Source organism: Mus caroli, chromosome 6 (genome assembly GCF_900094665.2).
Source record: "Mus caroli chromosome 6, CAROLI_EIJ_v1.1, whole genome shotgun sequence".
In the NCBI taxonomy this organism is placed as follows: Eukaryota; Metazoa; Chordata; class Mammalia; order Rodentia; family Muridae; genus Mus; species Mus caroli.
Window position 1 is genome coordinate 34,850,851 of NC_034575.1, and position 24,681 is coordinate 34,875,531.

At 45.1% G+C, this 24,681-nt stretch overlaps 1 protein-coding gene across 2 annotated transcripts in view; it reads left to right on the forward strand.

Annotated features, from left to right (window-relative positions):
• The window catches only part of Tmem178b (transmembrane protein 178B), a 372,208-nt gene extending 350,005 nt beyond the window's left edge, over positions 1–22,203 (forward strand). For both annotated transcript variants that reach the window (XM_021165807.2, XM_029478678.1), the window contains one exon: positions 12,771–22,203. In XM_021165807.2, coding sequence (XP_021021466.1) covers positions 12,771–13,021 — 251 coding nt within the window. In that variant the 3' untranslated portion in view covers positions 13,022–22,203. The remainder of the gene's footprint in view (positions 1–12,770) is intronic.
• The last annotated feature ends 2,478 nt before the right edge of the window (positions 22,204–24,681 follow it).

Below are 24,681 nucleotides of genomic sequence, written 5' to 3' on the forward strand. Positions count from 1 at the left end.
GAGAGAGAGAGAGAGAGAGAGAGAGAGAGAGAGAGAGAGAGAGAAACTCCGACAGACTGAATTAGATTCACAAACATCTCTGCAATAAAATCATGGTTTAAGTGGCATTCCAGAGGCTAGGTGGATCGGGTGCATATCCATTTCATTTTCCTCTTAAGTTTCAAGATCTATATGAAATATGTAAAATATAGAAATATATGAAATGAAAACTCCATAGGTTGAAACCCCCTTGTGCATAATCCAGGACACACCTCCACTACCTGGCCCTCGAGAAACTTAATCCAGCTGGACACAAACTAAACCCAGAGGCGGCTTCTAGGTGGTTGTTGAGTTGCCTGTTTGAGATAAGTGGAAGCTTTCGGGGTTCAGAAGACCTGTGGGTTATCTTGTGTAAGGTGCACTGGAGGAAAAGCCCCTTAGGATGTAACTTCAGGGACTCTGGGTGGCAACGACCCTTCGACCTTGGCCATTTCTCATTGTAAGGAAATGCTCAGCTCATCCCTCTACCTTTGGTCACCCTCTAGATGTCTTCACAAGTGGTTAAAGGCTCTGACTTTAGTGTAAGGGCCACCAGGGCCAGCGAGTTTGTAACAGCATCTATGTATTTGGGCAAGTATGAGCACAGGCAACACAGGTGAGAGGGGGTTACAAGGAACCTCAGCACTCCAACCAGTGATCCTTTCAAATGGGTACATTTTTGTGACTGTTCTAGCTATGGGATGGCCATCAAGTCTAGAAACAGGCATTTTTGGTGCACGCACATGTGTGTGAGTGAGTGTGTGTGTGTGTGTGTGTGTGTGTGAGTGTGTGTGCAGGGGCAGTCTGGATGGGCCAGTCCTTCAAACAAAATATTTTTTCAAACATCTTGAGGTTGGTTGTACCCTCAGGTGTCCAACTTAAGGATTTTGAAAAGGCCACGTGGGACCTAGGGAAACAGATTAGCAGTTAAAAGTGCTTTCTGCCCCTGCAGATTATCTAGGTTCGGTTCCCAGCACCCATGTGGCAGCCCACAAGCACCGATAATTACAGTTACAGAAAATCTGATTCGCAATTTGGGCTCTGCCAGTCCCAGCACACATGGTATATACATGCATACATGCAAGAAAAAATGTATATACATCAAATTATTTTTAGCCAGGTAGTGATAGCACACACCTTTAATCCCAGCCCTTGGGAGGCAGAGGCAGGTGGATTTCTGAGTTTGAGGACAGCCTGGTCTATAGAGTGAGTTCCAGGACAGCCAGGAATACACAGAGAAACCCTGTCTCAAAAAAACAAAACAAAACAAAAAACAAAACAAATAAGTGGCCAACTCTATTCTCTCTAGAATTGGTGCCAGTCTGTGAATGACCCAGTTATTATAGCTGCTTGACTTGGAATGCTGCACTACTGTAGCATAAACCTGCTAGGATACAGAACAGCCTTGTAATACAAAGATATAGCCTCGGGAATAAAAAGAGAAATCCTGTCCTGGGTGTTTCTGGGTTCTGCTCCTGGCAGTGTCTCAGCCTGGACGATTTTCACGGCTTGCAGAAGAGGCAATGCGGGTCTCCTCTCCTTGCCGCATGCTCCCTTCCCAAACACATCCAACATCCCTTGCCTCATCCCAGCAAGTCCCAAAGGCACCTTTGATGTAAAACCCTGTGACCTGCCTGTTGATGGCTGATGATGCAATGGTGTATAATTCAACCGTAATTTATATTCCTTGCAGGTCTGAGCATAGCTATAAAGTGTTCTCGAGAGCTGAATGCTGCTGGGGCGTTTAATCTCAGGCAAGGAGGGATCTAGTGTTCCTCAGCTTCCCGGGATGAACGCTCAGTGCTGGAGGAGGGGTCCTCCCCACCCTTCCCCTTTGCTGATTTGCACCTCTAAAGTTTTAAAGATCAAATGGGGACTGAGGGGTGATCTTAGGGAACAGGCTGCCTTTCAGGCACCCCATCCTGCATGCCTACAAGGGCATTTCTGCAGCAACAGAGGCCTTCTCCCTCACAGGAACAAGGGAAACAGGCCAGGGCTGGGGACACAAAGACGTCATCCCTCATTCCTGGGAGCAGAAAAATGTCACACAGATGGCTCTCTAGCTCTAGAAAGCTGGAGAAATTATGTGCCAGTGAGGTTTTGGGCACATCTTGGTCACACAAGAAATAGATATTTGGGAAAATGCCTGTGTACACAATATATAACTGATCTGGATTCTTGTAAGAACCCTGGGCCTCGGTCTCCTAGGAGATGGCTTCTTGAATTAGTAAGAGCATTCCTGTTGCCTAGCCCAAGGTCTAAATTCCGATGCTATTTCTCCACAGGGTCCATTGCTGTGGCATTACTTCCATGGCTTCTCTGAGCATCCTTAAGGGGTGTGGAACCACATGTGATCTCCTCCCTTTGCTCTGTAGGCTAACACAGCAGCTATCACAGAGGCGACACCATTTTGTTGGCCTTATGCACCTACAATTCATGCTTGGAAGTGGTCTGAGTGAGGTGTTAACACTATGGTTGTGCCTACCAGCTTGAAAAATGTTATATCATGCTTACTAACCATGGTCTCATCCCGCGGTACTGGGATGAGATGGAAGTCTTATTGGGCGGCTGGCTAAGTGCTCCTGGTAACATTTCAGGGCAACAAAAGAGTTACCTGTTCCCAAACAATGCAGTCCCCAGATGGGAATTTCTTAACATTGGCAACACATTCCACAGATCTGTGTTTCCCTGTTGTCCTGACTGAGGCATGGTACTTCCATGATGCAGTCACTACGGTCTGCCTCTTGCCTCCAGAGTAAATAAGACTACCCTGAAAATTTCAGTAGAAAGTGTGGCTAGTCAGTCTGCTTAGGGCTTCCTGGTGTTGGTACAGAAAGTCTCATACCCCAGGTACTCCATCCTATAACTCCTAGGGCATCTGGGACGCTTGGCCACACTGGAAATGTTGGCACTATTTTTTCTATGGACTGTTTTTTTGTTTTTAAGATTTATTTATTATTATATGTTTTACGGGTGGTTGTGAGCCACCATGTGGTTGCTGGGATTTGAACTCAGGACCTTTGGGAGAACAGTCAGTGCTCTTACCCTCTGAGCCATCTCGCCAGCCCTCTGAACAAGAAATCCAGTTCTTGACTGGATTAAAAGAAAGCCAGATGGACACCAGCATCTCTCTCCCCCTCCCCCTTCTTGACTAAGACTATAGTAAGCCTAGCTGCCTTATACACCTTCTACCATGCCTATCCTGCTATGATGAACTGGATGTCAAAACTATAAGCCCAAGTAAACCCTACCTTCCTTAGGTTGTTTTTGCCAGACATTCTTCTATAGCAACAAGGAACGTTAACTAATACAGCTTCATATTGATTTTGTAGTCAGCAATAGGCCAGGTGCATGACACTGAAGCTAAAAGATCAGAATAAAACTGAGAAATTCCTTTCTCCTGTTCCCATACACTTTCGTGGTATTCTTGCAGCTACTATTGCATAATGATGCATTTCTCCAGATGTGCGTACGCTGTACAGTGAGACGTATAACTTCCTCAAACTGAGTGCTTATTTGACTCATGATTCCGGAGGCTGCCAAGTCCAAAACCGTGACACCAGCCTTCGGTGAGACCTCCCTTTTCTGCATCACAGCAAGGTGGAAGACATCATCTGGCCAGAGCAAGGCTGCTTATTCAACTTACTTTTCCTCTTTCTTTTTAAAAATTGTTTTTAGACATTTTATATCTGTGTGTGGGAGGATTTTGCCTGCTTTGTATGTCTGTGCACCAAATATTTGCAGTTCCCACAGCGACCACAAGAGGGCACCAGATCTGGGACTGGAGTTACAGAAAGTTCTGAGCTTCCGTGGATGCTGGATGCTGGGCATTGAACACCAGTCTGCTGGAAGAGTAACCAGGTGCTCTTAGCTGCTGCGCCATCTCTCCAGCCTCTTCTTTTCACGAGAACGCCACTTGTTTGATTCTAATTACTCTTCCTGCAGCTCCACCTTTAAATATACTTACATACTAGTTTAGGGATTCCATTTCCAGCAGTTGAGTTTTGGGTGAAAATATGCGCATGATAGTGTAGGAGTAGCTCCTGAGCTACTGAGCTCTCTGTTTGCCCAGAGGAACATGCCATGTTCCTGGGATGGGAGAGCTCAATCATATCTTAGGGCAATTTCTGGCCAGAGAAGAGCAGTTTGTTGCCAGAGTGTGTGATGTAGTCTAAGAGGGAAAGCAGGAACCTGCAAGGTGAAAACAAGTGAAGGCTGACACACCTGGGAAGACTGAAGGAAATAGCTAGGAAAGCACCCGAACATCTGGCTTCAGGGCAGCTTGGAAACCCAGAGGTATCTAAACAGGAGGCGGCTGTCAGCTAGTGAGAGAGAAAGCCCGGTTCTAGATAAGGCAACCAGAAACATTAACTAGAGATGGTAGTAATGGGAAGGAGGTGGAAGGGGAAACCAGATTTGGAGTAAGAACAGGAGTTGGGAATTTGGGCAGGAAATTCTTCCAGAGGACTGATGTTCGATCCCCAGCATCCACTTGGCAGCTCAGAACCTTCTGTAACTCCAGTCCTGGGAGATCTTGTGCCCTCTTCTGGCTGCTGTGGGAACTGCATATACTTGGTGCATAGACAAACAGGCAGGCAACCCGCCCCCCTCCCCTATCCTCCTTTGCCCTTATTGGACTAAAGGGCATCATTTAGATCAACAGTTTTAGAACCCTGAACTAGATTGTCCTTTTGGTAGCCAGGCATTGACAGGGCTTAGAGACAGGAGCATGCAGCACAGGGTGGGTAGCTGCAAAGTGGCGTTAGATGTGTGCTTCCTGGAAGAACTCGAGATAGACAAGAAAGGGAGTAGGCGCTGTGAGCGAGTCAGCCACGGCAGCACTCAGACTACCGCCAGTTGCTCTCCTGGGCTGTGGCTTCCTGCCTGCAGGTAGAGTTTACAAATAGGGGCATCAGACAGTATGGGTCTGCGGGTTGGCACCGTCTGCATGCCAGCAGGTCTTGTTAGTGTAAACTCTCAACGTAGCTTCTTGGAATGGCACCATATCTGATTCTAACTGGACTCCTGAACTCTGAGCCCGGAGCAGCAAGAATCCTGGCACCAAGAGGCTAATTAGGTTTTATTTCTCATTCCTACCAGCTGGGACTGACTGGCTATGGCTGGCTGCCTAGAGACTGTGTTGAGAAGTCAGAGACTTCTTGCAGGGCCAGCAGGCAGGAGGGTTGAGACTGTGAGACATTTCTGCCAAATGTATGGGCTTGTCATTAATAGGGCAGCCATTGGACTTTGCTGTCTCAAGGACGGCCCATGCGGCGGCACACCTAAAACATGTCGGTGGTCTTTAAATGGCGTTCGTCTTGGAATGCTTTCTCCCAGTGAAATTTGTCATGGAAACAGATCAAAGCAGAGCTCTTCTGCTCAAACAGAGGAGAAAGGGCTGGGTGTCTCTCACGCTTCTCCCCTCTTTCCTAGTGGCAGCTCTAAAAACATCTACACATGAAACTATTTGAAAACCATTAGAGTAGGTGCTGCTTTACAAGAAGACAGGGACAATCTCTCTCTCTCTCTCTCTCTCTCTCTCTCTCTCTCTCTCTCTCTCTCTCTCTCTCTCTCTGGATGACATATGAATTGACAACCAGAAACTCAGGTCCATCTTGGGCAAGAGATCCCACCCAAGGGCCCAGTTGTGAAGCATGCTTCTCTAGTTTAAAATCACAGCACACCTTTTAGCATAGCTCGAATGTAGGGCTGTGTGGTCAAAGCAAGACAATTACTCTGGTAGGTGAACAGAATCCACTTGGGATTCTCCTCATGGAGAAAAGAAGTCTAAGTTGCATTGCTAGATGCTGTTGAAGGTTTTTAACAGGATAGAACCATAATTTGGCTAGTTTTACGTTTTCATTGGTTCTTATATAGGGCAGAAGTAGAAGTCAAAATGCCAGCGGTCTACTATGGGAGTTGATATAACATGGAACCCAGGCTTGGGTGGTAGCATTGAACGCCTTACAACTGAGAGGTGTATCGGGTATCTAGCATGTTGCTCTCTATTAGACATGAAGCCTCGGGACCAGGGTTCCTGACCAGGCTTGCGCCCTGCTGCCCCCTGGAAACACTCCTCACCCAGCACCACCGTCTACATTGAAGTTGCTCTACCCACTCTGCTCCAGATGTTTACAATCCACTGGACCCTGCTACATCAAGTTCCCCAGAGAGGAAACATTTAGTCTCTGCTTCAGCTCTTTGATTTCTCAGAAGAAATCAAAGGCCCAGAACTGATGATAACAAGCCCAATTCCCTCAGTCCCCTGTCTGGTGTTATGTTTGCTTTATTCTTGGTTTTTCATTCATGCATGGCTTATATCTCCATTACATCATAAGTTGCTTTTTACTTTCATTTTAATTAAAGACCCTTTAGAGCAGGGGTCATATCTTATTCTCCCTGTTCTCTCATCAACATCTAGTACAGTGATTGGTCCAAACAAAAGACAAACAAATGTTGTTGATTGGCCGTTCTGGTTCTATGAAGGCCACTGCCCAGCAACTACCCCTACCCCACCCACCATGGCAAAGCCACTCCTTTCCCTAGACTTGATGTTGCTTAGCAACCATGTAGACCCCACCCTCACCCTCTGCAGCTGCTGCCTGTGTTTGTATGTGTCAGGCTACACTTGTAGGCACTAGGTATCAGCAGTGCAGAGAGAGCTCCACCCCAAAGAGAAGGGTGCATTGAGGGTGGGGGCTTTGTCCTTCACTGTTTTGCTATAACCAATACTCAATTGCCATTGGAATCCCAATTGCCTTTCTTGACTCCTGGCTTGCCTCTCACTAAGTGCTCACAGGGAGTTGAAGGACAAAGTCTGCAGCATACTCTGTTTTTCCTTTAGAGTGAGTGGAATACAGACTCATTTCTGAGGCCTCCCATGTATGTCCCGGCATCTTTCTCCCACGGTGTGGATCTTCCCTCCCACAGCTTATCTCCCAAAGGCCTTCATTTGTTTAGTGAAGAGGATGGTGAAGCCACTGAGGATGAATACCTCTGTTTTCTAAAGTTTTTATGAAGTCCTATGTGATCTCTGACACTGCCAGAGATTCAGTATGGAAGATGCTGACCTGGTCTACATCTCCATCTCAGGTTTCTCTATCGCATGGTCTATCCATGATTCCTAGTGTCCAGAATGACCCAAAGGCAGGTCAGATTTGAACTTAACCCCACTGTGGGATGGTGCTTCATACTGTACCATGTGTGCATAATATTATCAAAAACCCATGCCTTAGTTACCTTCCTATTGCTTGATCAAGCACCATGACGGAGGCAACTTATAGGAGGGAGGCTTTATTTGGGGTTTATGTTCCAAGAGGGATAAGAGACCATCACCATCACTGTGGGGAAGCATGGCAGCAGGCAGGCATGGCAGCTGGAACATTAAGCTGAGAGCTCACATCTTAAATTGAAAGTACAAGCAGAGGGAGTGACCTGGGAATGCCATGTGGCTTTTAAACCTTAAAGCCCACCCAGTGACATATTTGCTCCAGCGAGATCACACCTCCTAAACCTACCCAGACAGTGACTCCAACTATACAAGCATACAAGCACCAGAGGGTAAGCGGGGAGAGGATTGTCACTGAAACCAACATACATCCTAAATCTACATGTTAACAAGTTCTACAAATTGCATACTAACTAATGAACTTACAGGTCAGCGACTGGAAGGCTATCTGTAGTACTCAAGGCATAAGCAGGCAGCTTTGATCTGTTAGAACTCAGATTGCATGACATTTATGTCGAGGCACATCTCTCTTTCCTCTGCTAATAAGCATGCAGTTCTGATCTAGAAAGTCTGTATTGAGACTTCATCATCTTGAGAGCCACCAGAGGTCTCCTGGTCCTTAGGACCTTAGGATCGGTGAGCCACGGCGCTTCATGGCTTCAGCAGGTCTGGGGCTACTATTCTCATGAGTGAGGTGTATGTGTTCTGTTGCTGTTACCATGGACACAAATGTATTAACTCGAAGCCTGGCATACATATACATATGTGAACTGCAAATACATGTGCACACAGATATTGGTATAAGCATTAATAAGCACATAAACACACATAAACACACTTGCACACATATTTCCGACGTGACACATACCCGTGTATTTTAGTCATGTCACTTGTATCCAAGTCATCCTGATACCTTACTTCCCATTTTCTCTACACATAATAATTTTTTACTGAAGAAAAAAAGTCCATGCACTATGTTCTGATCGCAGTTTCTCCCTAACTCCTCCCAGATCCTCCTACCTTCCCTCCCACCCAACTCCGCACCCTTTCTTTCTCTCTACTTAGAAAACAAACAGGATAAAAAGAAAAATCACAAGAAACACACACACACACACACACACACACACACACCCCTACCTGACCATTCTTGAAGTAGTCATTGACTAATCTATTAATTAGGACATCTTGGCTCTGCTCCCACTTCCCCAGACTACCCATGCCTCCTGTAATGGCCTTGTTTTCTCTTAGCTGCCTCCTTACACACACTCAATCCTCTGTACTTCTCAGTGGTCTTTGGGAGGAGCACAGATCGGAGTCCTTTGCGGTGCCTCTAAGCAGAGGGCAAGCTTCTCGACCCAGAGCCTGCATTCACAGAATGTTTGAGCTTGTGTGGGACTCTCCTCCCCAGCCACTCTTTGCCACATAAACAATCTCAGACCTTGGCCTTTATCCCCATGTGAGAAATGAATAGATCAAAAGTGTGAATGTTTGAACAAGCATTTTCTGTTAAACAGTAACAGCCTTCATTTTCCATAGAGCTATAGGATAGTCCTTTTTTTTCAATGCCCTTATTAGTTAAAATAGATTAAAAAAACAAATAAAACAAAGCCACAAACAAACAAAGAATAACAAAAGCAAGACAGAGGGTGAGAAGGTAGCTTGGTCAGTAAGATGCTCACTGCATAAATGTGAGGACTGCACTCCACCCCAGAACCCAGGTATAAAAGCAGGCGTGGTGCTCACGCTTGTATGGGCAGCACTAGAGAGGGAGAGGAAGGCAGGTACCTAGGGCTCCCTGGCCGGATAACTTAGCATACTTAGCACACACCAGGTCAATGTAAGATGCTGCCTGAAATAAAGGCAGAGGTGAGGGCTGACACTTTGGAGGGTGGGGAAGAGGGAGGGGAAAAGGGAGGGAAGGAAGGAGAGAGTAAGAGATCCCAAAAATCTAAAACAAAACTTTGCTAACTTGATAGACTGTTCTATCACTGTTTATTGAATTTTCTTATTTACTTTCTTCCATTTTTTTTTAAAGATTGACTCCTATATTTTTATTATGTATGTGCATGGTGTGTGTGTGTGTGTGTGTGTGTGTGTGTGTGTGTGTGTGTGTGTGTTTATTTGGAGGATGTGGACATAAATGCTGTACCCTAGAGGGCTAGGATCCCCAAAACTGTAACTATAGGAAGTTGTGAGTTACCATGTGGGTGATGGGAACCTAACTTGCATCCTCTGTGGTCTTAACTTTTGGGCCATTTCTCCAGCCCCTGTGCTTTGAATTTCCAATTCTTAGGTTATGGATAACATTGAACACATTTTATCTTCACTGCCTGGTGTATTTCTTCTTCTGTGATCTGAACTTTGACTGACTTTATTTCTCCTTCAGTAGAACCCTTTCTCCTAACAACCAACAACAGATCATCCATTCTATCGGTGTCATGCATCAACAAGGCAGAAGGCAGAGCACAGCTGGAACTTTAGTGGACAATTGAGGGTGGATAGGAAGGAGCCAGCTGCCTGATGCCAGTCTTCAATAGTACAATAGAGATGGAAACAGTGGCACACACATGTAATCCTAGCTACTCAGGAGTATTAAAGAAGTATTACAGAATTAAGACCAGATTGGGCTATAAAATAAGTTTAGGTCCAACCTGGAAAACAGCATTAAAAAAAAAAGTTTAAAAAAAAGAAGACTTGGAATATAGCTCAGTGGTAGAGTACTTGTTTTGTATGCACAAAGCCCTAAGTTAATATCCAGTGACCCCCACCCCACTCCCCCCAAAAGAAGTAAGAGCATGATTAATTGTAGCCTAATTGTAAGACTAATTGTAGCCTGCCTTTCCCATCTACCTGCTGTGTGATGTCAGGCACATGCTAAGATTCCTAGCAAATGGGGCCTGAAACATCCATCTCCTGTAACCAGGCAAGACTTCCAATGGAGGGATTGGGATATCAGCCTAGCCACAAAACCATAGGCCCACAATTTGTCCTGCTTCTAAGACATACAGGGGTAGAAGATGGAGCTAAATTTGAGGGAAAAGGCCAACTAATAAACTGGCCCTGCATGAGACACATACCATAAGAGGGAACCCACCCCTGACACTATTTGTGATATTTTGTTACACTTGCAGACAGTAGCCAAGCATTAACTGTCATCATAGAGGGTTCACTCAGTACCTGATGGAAATGGATGCAGAGACCTACAGCCAAACATTAAGTGGAGCTTGGGGGAACCCTGTGGAAAAGGGGGAGAAAAGATTGAAGGAGCAAGAGGGGTCAAGGATATATCAAGACAACCTACAGAATCAACTAACATGGGCTCATAGGACTCATAGAGACTGAACTGCCAACCAGAGAGTGTGCATGAGACACACCTAGGCCCTCTGCATATAGGTAGCAGTTGTGCATCTGGGTCTTCAGGTGGGACTCCCTAAAGTGGGAGTAGGGACTGTCTTTGTCTTCATTGCCTCCTTTTGGATCCCCTACCTGGGCTGCCTTGTCTTAAGCCTCAATGGGAGAAGATGTGTTTAAATCTCACTGCAACCTGATATGCCAAGACTGGTTGATATTCATGGGAGGCCTCCCCTTTTCTGACGAGAAGGGGAGAGAGGGGGAGGGGAGAGTGAGGTAAGAGGGGAGTGCTGGGAGGGAAGGGGAAGCTGTGATTGGGATGGAAAGTAAATAACTTAATAAAAAAGGAAAGAATGAATGGAAGGAAGAAAGAAAGGCTAAGCATGTGACAGCCTCTGGCGCACGGCACACTTAAAATTACAAGACTTTTAGTCATAGTCATTCTTTGACAATTTCATAGAGTGTATTTTGATTGTACTCACCCCCACTTCTCCCCATCTCTCCTTCGAGCACCGCCCCCTCACCTTTCACCCACTCCCAAGTTCGCGCATGCTTACTTGCGCTCGTTCTTCTCTATTTCTTGCTCACTCACTGAAAACCACCAAGTCTTAATTCGTACTGCCATGTACTCCTGGATGTAAGTTATCAGCTGGTCAATGGACCAGGGGCTACACCCTTAAAGAAAACAGACTCTCTCTCTTCCTCATTAGCTCCTCAGTTAGCTGTAGAGGGCGGTGAGGCCCATCCCCTCTCCTGCTGGAATGTTGCCTGGCTGGGTCTGTGTAAATGACCAGTGTCAGTTTGTGAGTCCTAGCATGTCCAGAAGTTGCATCTGCTCCAGTCCTCTCTGAATTCTCTGGCTCTTAGATTCTTCCTTCCACACTGGGATGACAGCAATGTCCTGTCTATGGCAGAGCAATCCACTGATGCTCTCTGTACTTTGATTAGCCGCACAACTCTTCTTAATTGTTAAGTATGACTGCAGCTACCAAGGCCATTTAAATAGTCACAGACTTAGGAATTTTATTGCCTTTCTCTGTACTCCTTCCCTTGTTCTCCCGGAACCTTCTGGAAGACATACGGCATGAGAGTAAAGGAACCAGAAGTTAGAAAGAAAGGTTTTGCAAAATGGAGAGCATATCACCTCTTATTTCCTCCCTTGTGAGAAAGCTTAGCTGTCCTGCTTTTTCCATCGACCCTGGGCTTCTTTGGGTCACATGAGTCATATGTGCAAGCAAATGCTGAAGAAGCTCTTGCATGTACTCTAGCTACATCAAATATGGGTATTGATTAAGAATGGACATATTAATGTAATATATCTTACCTTGTTTCAGCTCTTCTAATGATCTTCTAGTGGAAGGTTAATTTGAGGAATATATCTCAAATATATAATGTGTGTTGTAGGTGTGTTTGGATGTATGTGGTGAGGAAGATATTTTAGAGATAATCCTAATACCAAATAGGTTTGTTAAATTTCTCATTGAAGCATGTTAGATAAGTTACCTGATGCCTGTGTGGATAGTGAGGTTGTGAAAACACATGTTGGTCCCGGGGTGTTGACCCCACCATATATTACAAAGAAGTATTTCAGAGGGCTTGTTTTTCCATGGAACATTTTTTTCCCCCAAAATGTTGCTTTAGAGAAAAATGGAGAAGATTTTCAAGCATCGGGCAACTGAGACAATAAACTGAGAAGGTGTCGTGCTTCTTGGTGGCCAGAGGTGTTGGTGTCTAGATTGAAGAAAGAGTGCTTAAGTTTGCATAAGATGTTATGCATCTGTGAAAGAAAGGAGATGTTTTGTGGGATGTTTTGTGTCGACAACAAAAGATAACATATTTTAAATACTCTATAAAAATGGATTAAATATCCTGTGGTCATTCTCCCCTATATAAGTCTCTAATGAGATACTCATTTGGGGCATTTTTATCAGAGAAGAGACTTCCTGAATTTGTCCAAGATGGGTAATGGTTGGAGAGAACAGAAGCAATGAGCTTTTAGGAGTGACCTCTTCTCATGAGCTACCCTTGATGAGGGCCCACTCTTCCCTAAATCTCCTTATCCATCCCACTTAAGAAGTTGTAATATAATGATCCTAACCTCTCTTCTCTCTTCCTCCCCTCTTCCTTTCCTTTCCCTATTTCCCTGCCCCCTGTTTCCTCCCTTGGTCTCCAGGAACCTTCTGCATCATTTCACTGTGCACCTGTGTGGCTGGGATCAACTTTGAGCTATCACGTTACCCACGCTACCTATACGGACTCCCGGATGACATCAGCCATGGCTATGGATGGTCCATGTTCTGTGCATGGGGGGGCCTGGGCCTCACACTAATCTCGGGATTCTTCTGTACCTTGGCCCCCTCTGTCCAACCTGTCCCGAGGACCAACTGCCCTAAATCCAGACCAGAGAATGGGACAGTGTGCTAAAAAACAAACAAACCCATACCTATATATATATAAATATATATATATAATATACATATATAAAATGAAACTCAATCAAGATGATGCCAGTGCCAAGGTAGAGTTGAGTTGGCTCAGGCACCTGCATCTCACCAGACTTTGTGTTGCCTCATGTCCAAGATGGGAAAAGTATCCCCATCCTGTGGCTCTCTCATCCGTTTTTGACTTTGGCTTCATGATTTCCTCAAGACAGAGTGAAAGCCACCACAGGCATCTTGATCCTTGTCACTTGTAAGGATGTGGCGGTGACCTGGACGGGACAGAGGCAGTGGTCTGAAGCGACTCAGATTCAGAGAAGGAAGTGCCACACTCTGGGCCAACAGGAGAGAACACCACCACCCCAGCCATCAGATCATGGGGGAAACTCAGTCCCTTGAGTTCATAGAATGTAACCACATCTTTGAGGCCATTTTCAGAACCACTTCTCTGCTCTTCCTGTTCTGAGCTCCTTCCCAACCCACCAGCGACACAGCACAAGTGGAAGAGAAAACAGACCGAGAAGGAAGTTTTCTCATTGTGGCCAAACCTTTGGACGATGCTTTAGAGGTGGGAAGGGGAGAGAAGATGCTGAGAGGCAAGATCCACATCAACTAAAGGACATTCCAGTGGATGCTCAGAAAACCCAGTCTTACCTTCCAGCTGCCTTACACCCAGTTAAACAAGAGGCCACCCTGTCCTCCCCTGCCTGTGCTCTCTGGGCAGATTGGAGCCTTTGAGTAATGCTGTGATGTGTGTGTGTGTGTGTGTGTATGTACGAGTGTGGGGGTGGGTGGGGTGCACACACATGCATGTGTGCACGTGTGTATAGGTGTTGGGTGGTTACCTTTTTCTTTTTCACTCTGTGAATGGAACTATCATATTACTCTGTTGTCTCTCTCACTATTGTTGTTTTTGACCCATTATGGAGGCCCCAAGGACTGGGAATTATCTTGAGGGGCAGGCCTTCAGGGGTGCCAATGCAGCAGCTGCAGATCCCTGGAGAGAGACAAAAGCGAGTGTGTGTGTGTGTGTTTGGTGTGTGTGTGTATGTCCACATATGTGTGCATGCACACGTGGTGGATATTTCATGAGTGTGGGACTTTATAATTTGTGTTGCATTTATTTTCTATTATTTTGGTACAGCTGAAATTCCCAGAGGGCAAACCAAGAACAAAACTACTGGGCCACAGAACCCTGTGGTACCTCACAGTATGGTTCTGGAACTCCGCAAGATTTAGTCCACTAATTTTGGAAGTTCAAGACACAGCTGGGCACAAAAGTCATAAGAGAAGAGGGGGAAAACATACAGTTCAGGAGAGAAAAGGAATGTTGCTTCTGGTTGCTGATGTGCGAGTACGTATACCAAACAAGACCTTCACTCCCCACTGTGGGGGCTGTCCTTTGTCACTGGACGTCTGCTCCTTTTCTAGGGGGGCCCTGGACAGAGGGAAGGAACTGAGTCACACGCAGAGAGAGCACCTCCATGTCCCATGCGCTCAAGTTTGTATGATATTATGTAAATTAATGGAGAACTCTCGACTCTTTCCATTCTCTTCCCTTTCCTCTTGATCTTCAAGGCCATGAATCCCAAAATAGCTACCTATCTTAGAGGCTAGCACCCAAACTGAGGTGCCATCCAAACTGACAAGGCCGTCCAGGTATCTCAGGCTCACCTGAGCAAATTCGCACTGGGTGCTGGCAAGTGAAGAAGTCAGCCAGAGCTGTGAATGCCACAGGGCAGGAGCAGCTCATGGTTACCTTGGGAACCCTGCTGGTGCCAAGTGTCCCTGGGGTGGCAAGGAGAGAATCCTGAGCTGGCACAGCCATGGTCAGCCATGCAGAAGGGGAGCTCAGCAGCTGCAGAACAGATCTGCTTTGGAGACTCTGCCAACCACTCGGCAGCCTTTCTCCCCCACGTGCTCTGTCTGTCACAGCTCCCTAGTGTGTGTGTGTGTGTGTGTGTGTGTGTGTGTGTGTGTGTGTGTGTGTAACTCCTATCAGGTGAAATATCTGATGGATTTCAATGTGGGTCTCTCTTAGTGTGTGTCATTTTGGTGCACTCTGTGTGTGTGTGTGTGTGTGTGTGTGTGTGTGTGTGTGTGTGATATATCATTGTGTACCTATATACAGGTGTGGTTGCATTTCTCAAGACCTCCTCCTAAGGGCCCTGGTCAGATTCTACAGCAGACCTTGCATGTGAGCACCCGGAGTGTAGGTGTACCAGGTGAACAGGGGCAAGCTGGTGTCAGGAAATGCTGCTGGCATCCAATTGAGAGTTTTTAAATTTATATATTTAAATCAAATGCTGCTCCCTCTCCTGGTTTCCCCTCATGGAGACCTCCCCCACTGAGATTTCTAAGGATCATTTTAGAGACAAAGGGCATATTCTATGATAAGGGAAATCATTTTCAAAAAAACCCTCAGTTTTGTTTAAATTGACAATTTTCTTTTTCTTTGACAAGCTAGACTTTTCTCTTAAGGTGAAAGAAAGACTCTTGGATTGAGAGGTCTTTTGTTTTCTCTGTGGGTATCCTGAGCTGAACAGGGATAAGCAGGTAGGTATATATATCCATGAACACCCACTTGGGGCACTTTTCTGTGACTGAATGCTAATTCCAACTGTTTTCCAGTTGCAAAAAGATAGGGGAAGCTAAGCCAAATGGGACATTTTGTTATTAGCTATTTAAACTTTTTTTGAGTAAACTTGCTTGAATGTTTATGCTTTATTTTTAAAAACCCATACTCAATCATAAACAGATCATCTGCTCTCTCCAATTGCCCAACACCGTGATAAAACTTTTAGTGAAACTCACTCCATGGACCCCCAGGAAGGAGATAGACTCTCTGGGCTCAGCTCATCAACTCAGCATCAGCAGAACAGGACCTTAGAGTAACTCTTTCACTATTACAACTGGACAGGCACAGATACCGATGCTGGATTCTGATCCTTCTTAGCAACAAAACAATCAGGATGGAAGTCTCCATACTGATAGCAGACAGCAATCTCTGTCCCAGTGATCTGACTCCTCTACCACAGGGGATTGACCACTGGTTAAAACAAGCCCCTCTGATGCAGTTTCTGGAGCTTTCTGGCTGTGAGGCAGCTAAGGACTGCATAAAGAAGGAAGAGACATGTCTTGGTATGTGACACTCTCTAGGTCAGACTCTTCTAACTCCAAACCATAGACTTCAACCTTGTGAGGGGACCCTGGTTCCTACCCAGGTCAAGTTCCAATAGCTGTATGTATTCAAGGAGTTCAGTTGCACATGCCGTGGGCTCTGTGCAAACCAGCAGCATGAGGCCACTTTCAACAGTCACTTCTTTTGCTCTCTCCTAGATTGGAGGTTTGGGAAAGTTGGGGTCTAACTAGGGCTAAATACAATTTTCTGTTCGCATTGGGGAGTTATGGCTCTTTTCCAACTTTCCTTCTCCCCGTGGCTTTCCTTATGATCCATTTGTGACAGTTAACATCTTAGGGAGGCAAGATACTTCAAGCACTTCTCTCCTTGTTTGCCATGGCCCGAGGTCTCACAAGGAGCTGTGTTTATCACGAACATATGAAAAAAAAAGTTTGTCCTAGCTTTAGTCACCAGACAGCTTTTCAGCAGCCTTTCTCATTTCTAGGGATCATGAAGGCATAATTAGAGAGCTCCCCCAGAGCCAAATAAGTCTTCATTGGCTTCAGGTCCTTCAGTGGTAGCCTGGGCCCTGACACCGTACTGGTGTATTCTCCCCCAGGGTAGGTTTTCTACCCAAATGTGTCACCTCTCCTCAATAGGAAAGGGAACCCTGAGATTTTGCATCTCTTTAGACATCCATATACATTGTAAGAGACCTAATTAGAAAGCACCATAGTTTTCTCCTGACTTCAGGAAGATGTGTGATTTAGGTCTCCAGTGTTGCTCACCTATGTAATATTCATAATAACGAGGTCACATTCATTGCTCAGAGCATTTGGTGTCAACTGTCTTCTGCTGGGGACATTCATTCACTGACTTTCAATCATGTAGGGGAAGAAATAGACACATGCACCCTCTGTCTTAGTTTCTGTGAAATACTGGTTACCTCTCATAGTTAGAGAGAATCTTCTTGCTTGGAAGAGTCTCTGCTGCTTCTGGCCTGATATGCCCCAGTGAACACATCCATCCCTCTCCAGGGAAACATGATGAGTCAGAAGACCTGATTTTACAGACTAGCAGTAAGCCTTGCTGCTATCTTCCAGCCCAGACAGACAGAGGAAAGGGGCAGATTATTTTTCTTTTTAAAGCAAGTCCTAAGAGACGATGCATCCAAATGGTTCTGGTGCCTCTCAGGGTGCTTGACTTCTGGGGTCATGTTTACCATTTCTCCATCCATGCTGCTATGCCACAAAAACATTCTGTTGACATTGGTCCTAGTCCTTAGACTAGGTTATTACCAGCTATTAAGTTTCCTCCCTGAGGACTACATGCTCGTTGTAGAAAACCATGAGAAAAGCATGCAAAAGACTGAGAGACTGGTCAGAATCTCATTGCTCTGAGGCCCCTACCATGGATCCAGTCATAAAGGTTCAGACCTCAGAACCTCTCAATGAGTGGTTGTCATTGGGTGAGTCGATGGGGCCAGGACAACATGGCATGGCCACAGAACTGCACCGATTGGCATCAGTGACTGTGTGTTCTTGGCAGCAATACCAACCAGAAGAGTAGCAAGGAGGCATTTGAAAGCTCATGACAGAGCTAAAGATCTGCCCCCCCTTCTCTCCCCTACTTCTTTTTTTCAGGTGCCATTTCAGTCTAATCATAAGTATAAATTCACCTCAACCAGAGAAACTCACTAATTAAGCTACACTTGTATAACACAGCAAAGGCTGAACACTTCATTCTGCTCTGTACTAAAACAATTTGTGACTCTGGGCACTGTGTCTTCTCCATACTTGAACTTCCTCATCTACAACATGAGGACGGTGATAACACTTTACCTCATGGTATATTAAGGTCGACAAAGAAATTGCGAAGCAATTTGCAAACACAAGTGTCTATGAATTATGAGCTGTTCAAATTGCCCATTATCAGCAGTGCAGCCACTACAATGGAATGGTTCCATCAAGGCTCTGCCAAGAGGATAATGTAGAGTAGGAGAGGCCATCTTGGTTGCTGAACTTGAGTGTAGCTAGCCAACTGAAGCACATAGGATTCATGTCTCCTTTCAAGCCCTCCAGAGAAATGGTCTCCTTCATAGTCTTTACCCATTGCCAGACTCACTTCCTTTACTTCAAGGCCGGTCTTGCAAAGTGCACTCTCACTCCTGTGTGTTACCAGAAGTGACGATACAAAGAGATTGTGTGGAGGCCAAGAGCATAGATGACTAAAGTAGTTCGAAGCAGGCATGGAGTTAGTGCTGTTTGTTTGAACAGTTCTATTATCATTCTTAGCTATACATGCTCATGTTGGGGAGCAAAGTCCGATTCTTGAAGCTTTTAAAGTTCTCTCATATTTAGAGTAAAGAGAAGTATGATAAACGTAAGAGACCACTTCCTCTTGTCAGGTTGTAAAGCTAGTGACTTTCATCAGTAGCATCTCAGTTCTGGTAGGAGGTCCTGAGTGATGTGTCAAGTTGGGACACGCTCCTGTATGATCTTACTTGGATCCTAAATTCTAAAGGAGAAAAGAATTGATTCCCCCAAAAGAATTTCCATGCCTTTCTTCTTTCCTGTGTGCACTGAGATGTTCTACCAGAGAACAACAAGACCTTGTTCTCTTTATGACTAGAGTCTAGCCGATAATAAGGGTAATGGCATGCCCACAAGGGTGGGTTGTTCAGAGCCAACAAACAGAAAGCTGGGCCCCAAACCTAGGAGTTGCTCAGCTACACAACTCAACCTGGTATCTCCCTGACAAATGCCCGGCTACTACTCCTTCTACCTAAGACCTGTTATGACTCCCTAGGGAAACAACCTAGTGTCCTCTGTTGCTCTCCCTTGGACCCCGAACTATTCCTTTCCTCTCTGGGTGGTCTGTAGGCCCATTCCCATTTGTATGTGCCAGTATGTCTGTGTTGTGAGTGTGCTGGTGCCTTTCACACAGAGATTTCACAGAACCACTCTCATGTCCCTCCCTGGCCTACCCCACTCCCCACTGCCCACTGCCCATGGTGTGACTGTTTTGCTATTCAAGACTATCTGTAAAAAATGTACAAATAAAAGTTAAAAACTGAAAATTAAGGGGAGGGGGAATTGCATCTTCTTAAATGCTGTAATGTAGCCCTCGGTTTCCTGAGGGCCTGTGAGGACTGCCCTAGAATCCTGAATCTGGGGGGCACTTGAAGGGAGGGGACGCCTGTCACAGATTTCTCTGGTTGTTTTCCTGATGGTCGCTTCTGCTTGCTTGGTACTCTCTGTTCTGAAGACATTTGCCTTTAAACTTAAGTATGTCTCCCCCACCCCCAACACCCCTAAATAAAAGCATATCATCCAAGTTAGACTAGTGAAGGCCAGGATCCATCTCAACCCAGAGACATGACCTGGGGTGATACTAGTGACTTTGTTAATAGCTCACCTGGAACCTTGGGTGAATCTTGTGACCTCACCACGTATCCATGTCCTCTCAGACTCACGGGAAGCAGGGTGACGTTGGGGACACACGTGACACCTAGTCTCCCTGTCCATTCTGCTGCTATTTGTGCCCATGCTGGCTGTTGTATGCTGACAGAGCTCAGGCAACCTAGGAGCAGCTTGCTTCCTGTTGCTCTGGTCGGAAGCCGACTTTCCTCAGAAAGTAGCCTGCAGCCGGTTTGTGGACAGAGTCCAAAGCCTTTGATCTACCTTTTCAGTCTCAGATGCCTTTTCACACCCACTTTGATGATCTCATCTTGCTCTCTCTGATGGACAGAGCTTTGCCACACAGGACTGGGGTAGGAGAAAGATCATCAAAGGAGATATGTGAGTGGATCGCTCAACCAACTGTGGCTGGCTCTACAAATGTGGCTTCCTGCATAAAGAAGCACAGGCTGGCCAGGGGACACTATAAAATGGGGAGGGGGAAAAAGAACTTGGTTCTGGAGATAAGATGGAGGTTGTAGGTAGAGGATGTGGTTAGATAAACTTAGAGGTTAATGAAAAAAATGTTTGTGCTTCCAAAAAGTCCCTCAGCAGAGTAGCAGAGAAGCATCCCCAAGGCAGTAGTAACCCTAGAAGCATCCAGGGCATGGATAATCCCAGAAAGCAAGGGGCTACTAGGGAAGAGTGATTGCCCAAGAGAGATACACACATTTGGCCTGCGCAAGCAGCCCTCCACTCATGGTTATAGACCCTTCAGCCTAACACTTCCTCACTACTCATGGAGTTTGGTGACCCTCCTTGAGAACTGTACAAGGAAGGATTTAGACCACCCCACCACTGTCCAATAAAATTTGGTACAAGTTGAAATATTTGATATATTCTTCTACCCACGTTGAAAAGCACCAGCAAAACAGGTGATATTAATTTCAATACTATATTTGAACCCAGCACATCAAAAATATTATTAGCACTTCAACATGGAATCAGTATAAAAGTTACTGGCATGTTTTATGTTCTGTTTATTTCAAGATAGATCTTCTAAACCCAAGGTGGGTTTTACCCTGAGAAAACATCTCCAGCTGGATCAGCCACATTGTGGGGGCTCAAAAGCTGCACCAGGCTTTTGTGACCATCTAGGAGAACAGAGAGTAAGGTCTGTCCAGAGACTGAGCAGGATGCTCTGGCCAGTGAGTCACACACTGTGGTGGATTTCCTTGTGAGAACAAAGGCAAAGGCTGGATTTACTCAGTAGCAGCAGAGCTATAACCATGATGCTGACTCACCCTTGGAAGTTCTACTCTACCGTCTTAGTAAGGGGAGAGAGTCACTGCTGTGAACCAACCACACGTTATATCTGCCTCAAGAGGAATTAGTGCTATCCTTGGACAAGGCCCTGATGACTGTCAGAGTCCTAGGGAGAAAGCAGGGCATGCCCTTGGGCTGTAGGAGAGTCAGGCACGGCCCACCCTATCCATATAGATAGATGTCTTATATCTTATGATAAGAGATAGACAGGCCTCCCTGTTGTTAAGAATAAACGTCTTTCCCATCTTTTAACATCTGGTGGAGTCTCCTGCTAAAAACATCATCCTCCAATTTCTTTAATTTTTTTTTTTTTTTAAATCTTGAGTGTTGAAAAGGAGATATGGGAAAAGAATAGCAGCCACACCGGGTCTCCTAAGAGGTAGCAGAGACAAGTTCTGTCCTTACACTAGGACACAGGCCACCATTTCCTACCTCTCCTTTCTGCTTAGAGATCTTCCTTAGATCTAAATGAGCCTCTTCTGTGTGTGTGAGAAAGACAAGTAATGAGATCTTAGGACATAGAACAGAATCAATGCAAGCAACCAGCCCCTGGGAATTCTCCAACCATGGCAAAGAGCCTGTATGATAAGGCTTGATTCACTTAAAATCTAATATTCTGAGCCCTCTGCCTGCCACGCAGGAGAAAGGGAGCTGATTTGGTGAGTATGTTATATATGTGCTCATTAGACAGGGGCCATGGCCGGCAAAACTTTCAAACACCTGGAGTGTTGATGGTCCACCAACTTGTGGCTCAGTCAATATAAATTTATTTACTTTCACTCTAATTTGCATAGTGCTTTCTGATTGGTTAGACACAGTGTGGTGTATACTGCAGGATTCTAACAAGACTCTCCCCTTGGAAATAACAATTCCTGTGGTTATTGGTGCTAAAATAAGATTAAATATTATGTTAATTTGTTCTGATACAATTTGAATAAATGTATTGTTTAATCTTAACAAGAATGCTACATCTTATCAGATCTATTGTACTGTCTGTTTCTTCTCATAATTAATTAATTACAGGAAAGGTGATCCGAACCAGATCTGGAAACTCTTGTGATATTCTGAGAGGAACTTACCAGGGAAGTGGGAGGGGGAATGAAAAGGGAAATTGCCAGGTTCCTGTGACTTTGAAAGGACTGAGGAAGCAGAGAGCAAGCGTTTGGGGACTTCAATGAAACTGACTGCATCTTGCAATTTTCTTTTTCAAATTGGCAGAAATATTGTTATTTCCATCGATTGAAGAAAAAAAGTGTCTGGTAATTAATTAAATGACTTGTTCATGGAAAAAAAATAAAAATAAATAATCTGTCAGTTGTGGAATGTAAACTGATTAAACAATTAAATAAAGAAGACCATGTTGTGTGTTTTAAAAGCCTGTGTCTGCTGTCTGTTTGGGGTGGGTTTGGGGGGTGGGGAGAGTACAGGCTGTGGTATTTGATGGAGAACGGTGGTGTTCCCTTGGGTTTTGTAGAAAAATAAATTGTACAATTCTTACACGGCTAGCTGAAAACTCTAATCCAGAAGGAAACTGACAATGGACATTTCAATAATGTAACAGCCAAAGGTCTATGCTTTGAGCTTTAGGGAAGAGACAGGAATGTGTAGATGGACTGAAAGAGAAAAAAATAAAGAAGAAATTTGTTCCTTTTCTCCAGTCACAGACATTAAAGAACAAGAAATTCAGAGACTTTGTGGGATGTCAAAGCTGCTAATCACATCCCAGCCCTTAACTAATTTCCTAACTACCACTGAGGAGGGAATCTTCCTAGTCTTCTGTAGCTTTGTCCCTGACTTAAAGTCACAGTTTTGCTCTACCCACCTACCCCTCGAAATCTTCTGGCGCATGTGTGTCAAGGAAAGCTGGAAGAAAGCAAAGATAATTGGAGGTGAGTGGTGTTTTTGTTTTTGTTTTTGTCTTTAAGAGTCTTAGCTGGGCAGTGGTGGCAGGTGCCTTTCATCCCAGCACATGGAAGACAGAGGCAGGCAGATTTCTGAGTTGGAGGTCAGCTTGGACTATAGAGTGAGTTCTAGGACAGCCAGAGCTATACAGAGAAACCCTGTCTCAAAAAAACAATAAATAAATGTCTCATTTCTTCATCAGTATCTCTAGGTTTAAGAGAAGGAAATTGGCTTTGTGAGATACAAGTGGAAAACAAGTGTCCAGAAAAGACATGGCTAAGTAGATGCCTGGGTAGCCAGACTCCCATCCTGGTGTCATCTGGACCACTGGAATGCAGTTGTTGGACTCTGGACAAGATTGCCCTGCTGTTCTCCCTGCTGCTTCTGCCTTGGGGATGCATGGCTACTTCTGTCGCCACCTGCTCTAAAATGAGTCCTCATGTCACTGCTTTGTGCTTTGTGCTTTTGATCCAGAATCCCAGGTGGGTGCACCATGGAAAAGCGTGTCTCCTTCTCAGCTTCTCCCATAGGCGGTGAGCTCATGCTGCCACTCAGCCTCTCCAAGTAGACTATTCCTCAGGTGTGGACGCTAAGTGGCCAAAGAGGGAATATGATTCCTTAGAGTGGGACACTGCAGGAAGAAGAAGCGATGTCTTGTACCTCTATAGTACACACAGAGTACCCAAGTAGCTGTGGCATGAAACATGACCTTTGTATAGCAGCCATAGCTAGATGCCTCTGTGAGAAGGTAAGTTCAATGCTGGACACCAAAAAGGACTCAGGATGATTCGCTACATATCTACATGCAGCTAGTCTGAAAGAAAGCTTTGCTTTTTTTTTTTTTTTTTTTTTTTTTTTTTTTTAAAGAAGACATTTTGGGAATAGTGAAAATAAACAGCTAAACATTTCAAAGACAAACACAGGTCAGAGGAGGGTGATGTGGAGCAGATGGGGGAGACGGAATCATAAGTGCAGAGACACTTGAAGAATCCCAAGTGAAATCCCCATAAATGATATATCCCTTGGAAGAGAGGCAGAAGCAAAAAGATTATTGATCTGGAGCAAGCACCTCTGAGGGAAGGCAGGTGGAATTTAAAAGCCTCTTCCTCAGTGGGCAGGGATGACAAAGACAGGGAGCCTGCATTTCCCACACCCTATGACTTCAGTGTGACAGCATTCTGACATGGCCGGTGGGTAGAATCATCATCAGCTACCTGAGGAAAAAACCCCATGCAGTGCCCAGTAGACTGCCTAGGGTAAGCCTCAAAGAGCCTAACACTCTGTTCTTTTTCTTCCAATAAAGCAACTTTGATTTCTGTGTCTGTGATGAATTATGTAACTTACTAGGTTCCAGAGAGAACTTGGTTTGTGAGAAATACATCTAACCCCCCTTCACCCACCTCCCCATCACTTCAGTCCCAATGCCTCTGAGGCACACATATCCATATGGTAAAAGCTGCTAAATCATTACAGGAAGCAGCTCCAAGATCTACAACCAAGTCACAGAATACTCAGGGAGGTCTCTGGAGAAGAACTCTGAGAAACCATGGTTCCCTGAATGCTCCTAAGTCCCTTCCCCAGCCTCATAGCTCCTTGCTCTCTCTCTGTCCTGTGGCATTCAACCCTGGAGGATGAACAGTAGTATTTCCTTGGACCTTCTTAAAGATCGAGGATTTGGGCTTATCTTTATACTCTGGTGCGATAATGGTTTGTGTATAATAAGCACTCAGTAAATACTGATCTGAAAACCACAAGTTTCCCCCACCCAAGTTGGTCCTTAGTGGCTAGTATTAAATCTTTTAAGCTTTTATTGGGGATCCCCCAAACCACCAATTCAGTGATTCGATTGAAGGATACAGGTTCATATCTGCAAGGATAAAACCACATAGGACAGAGTCC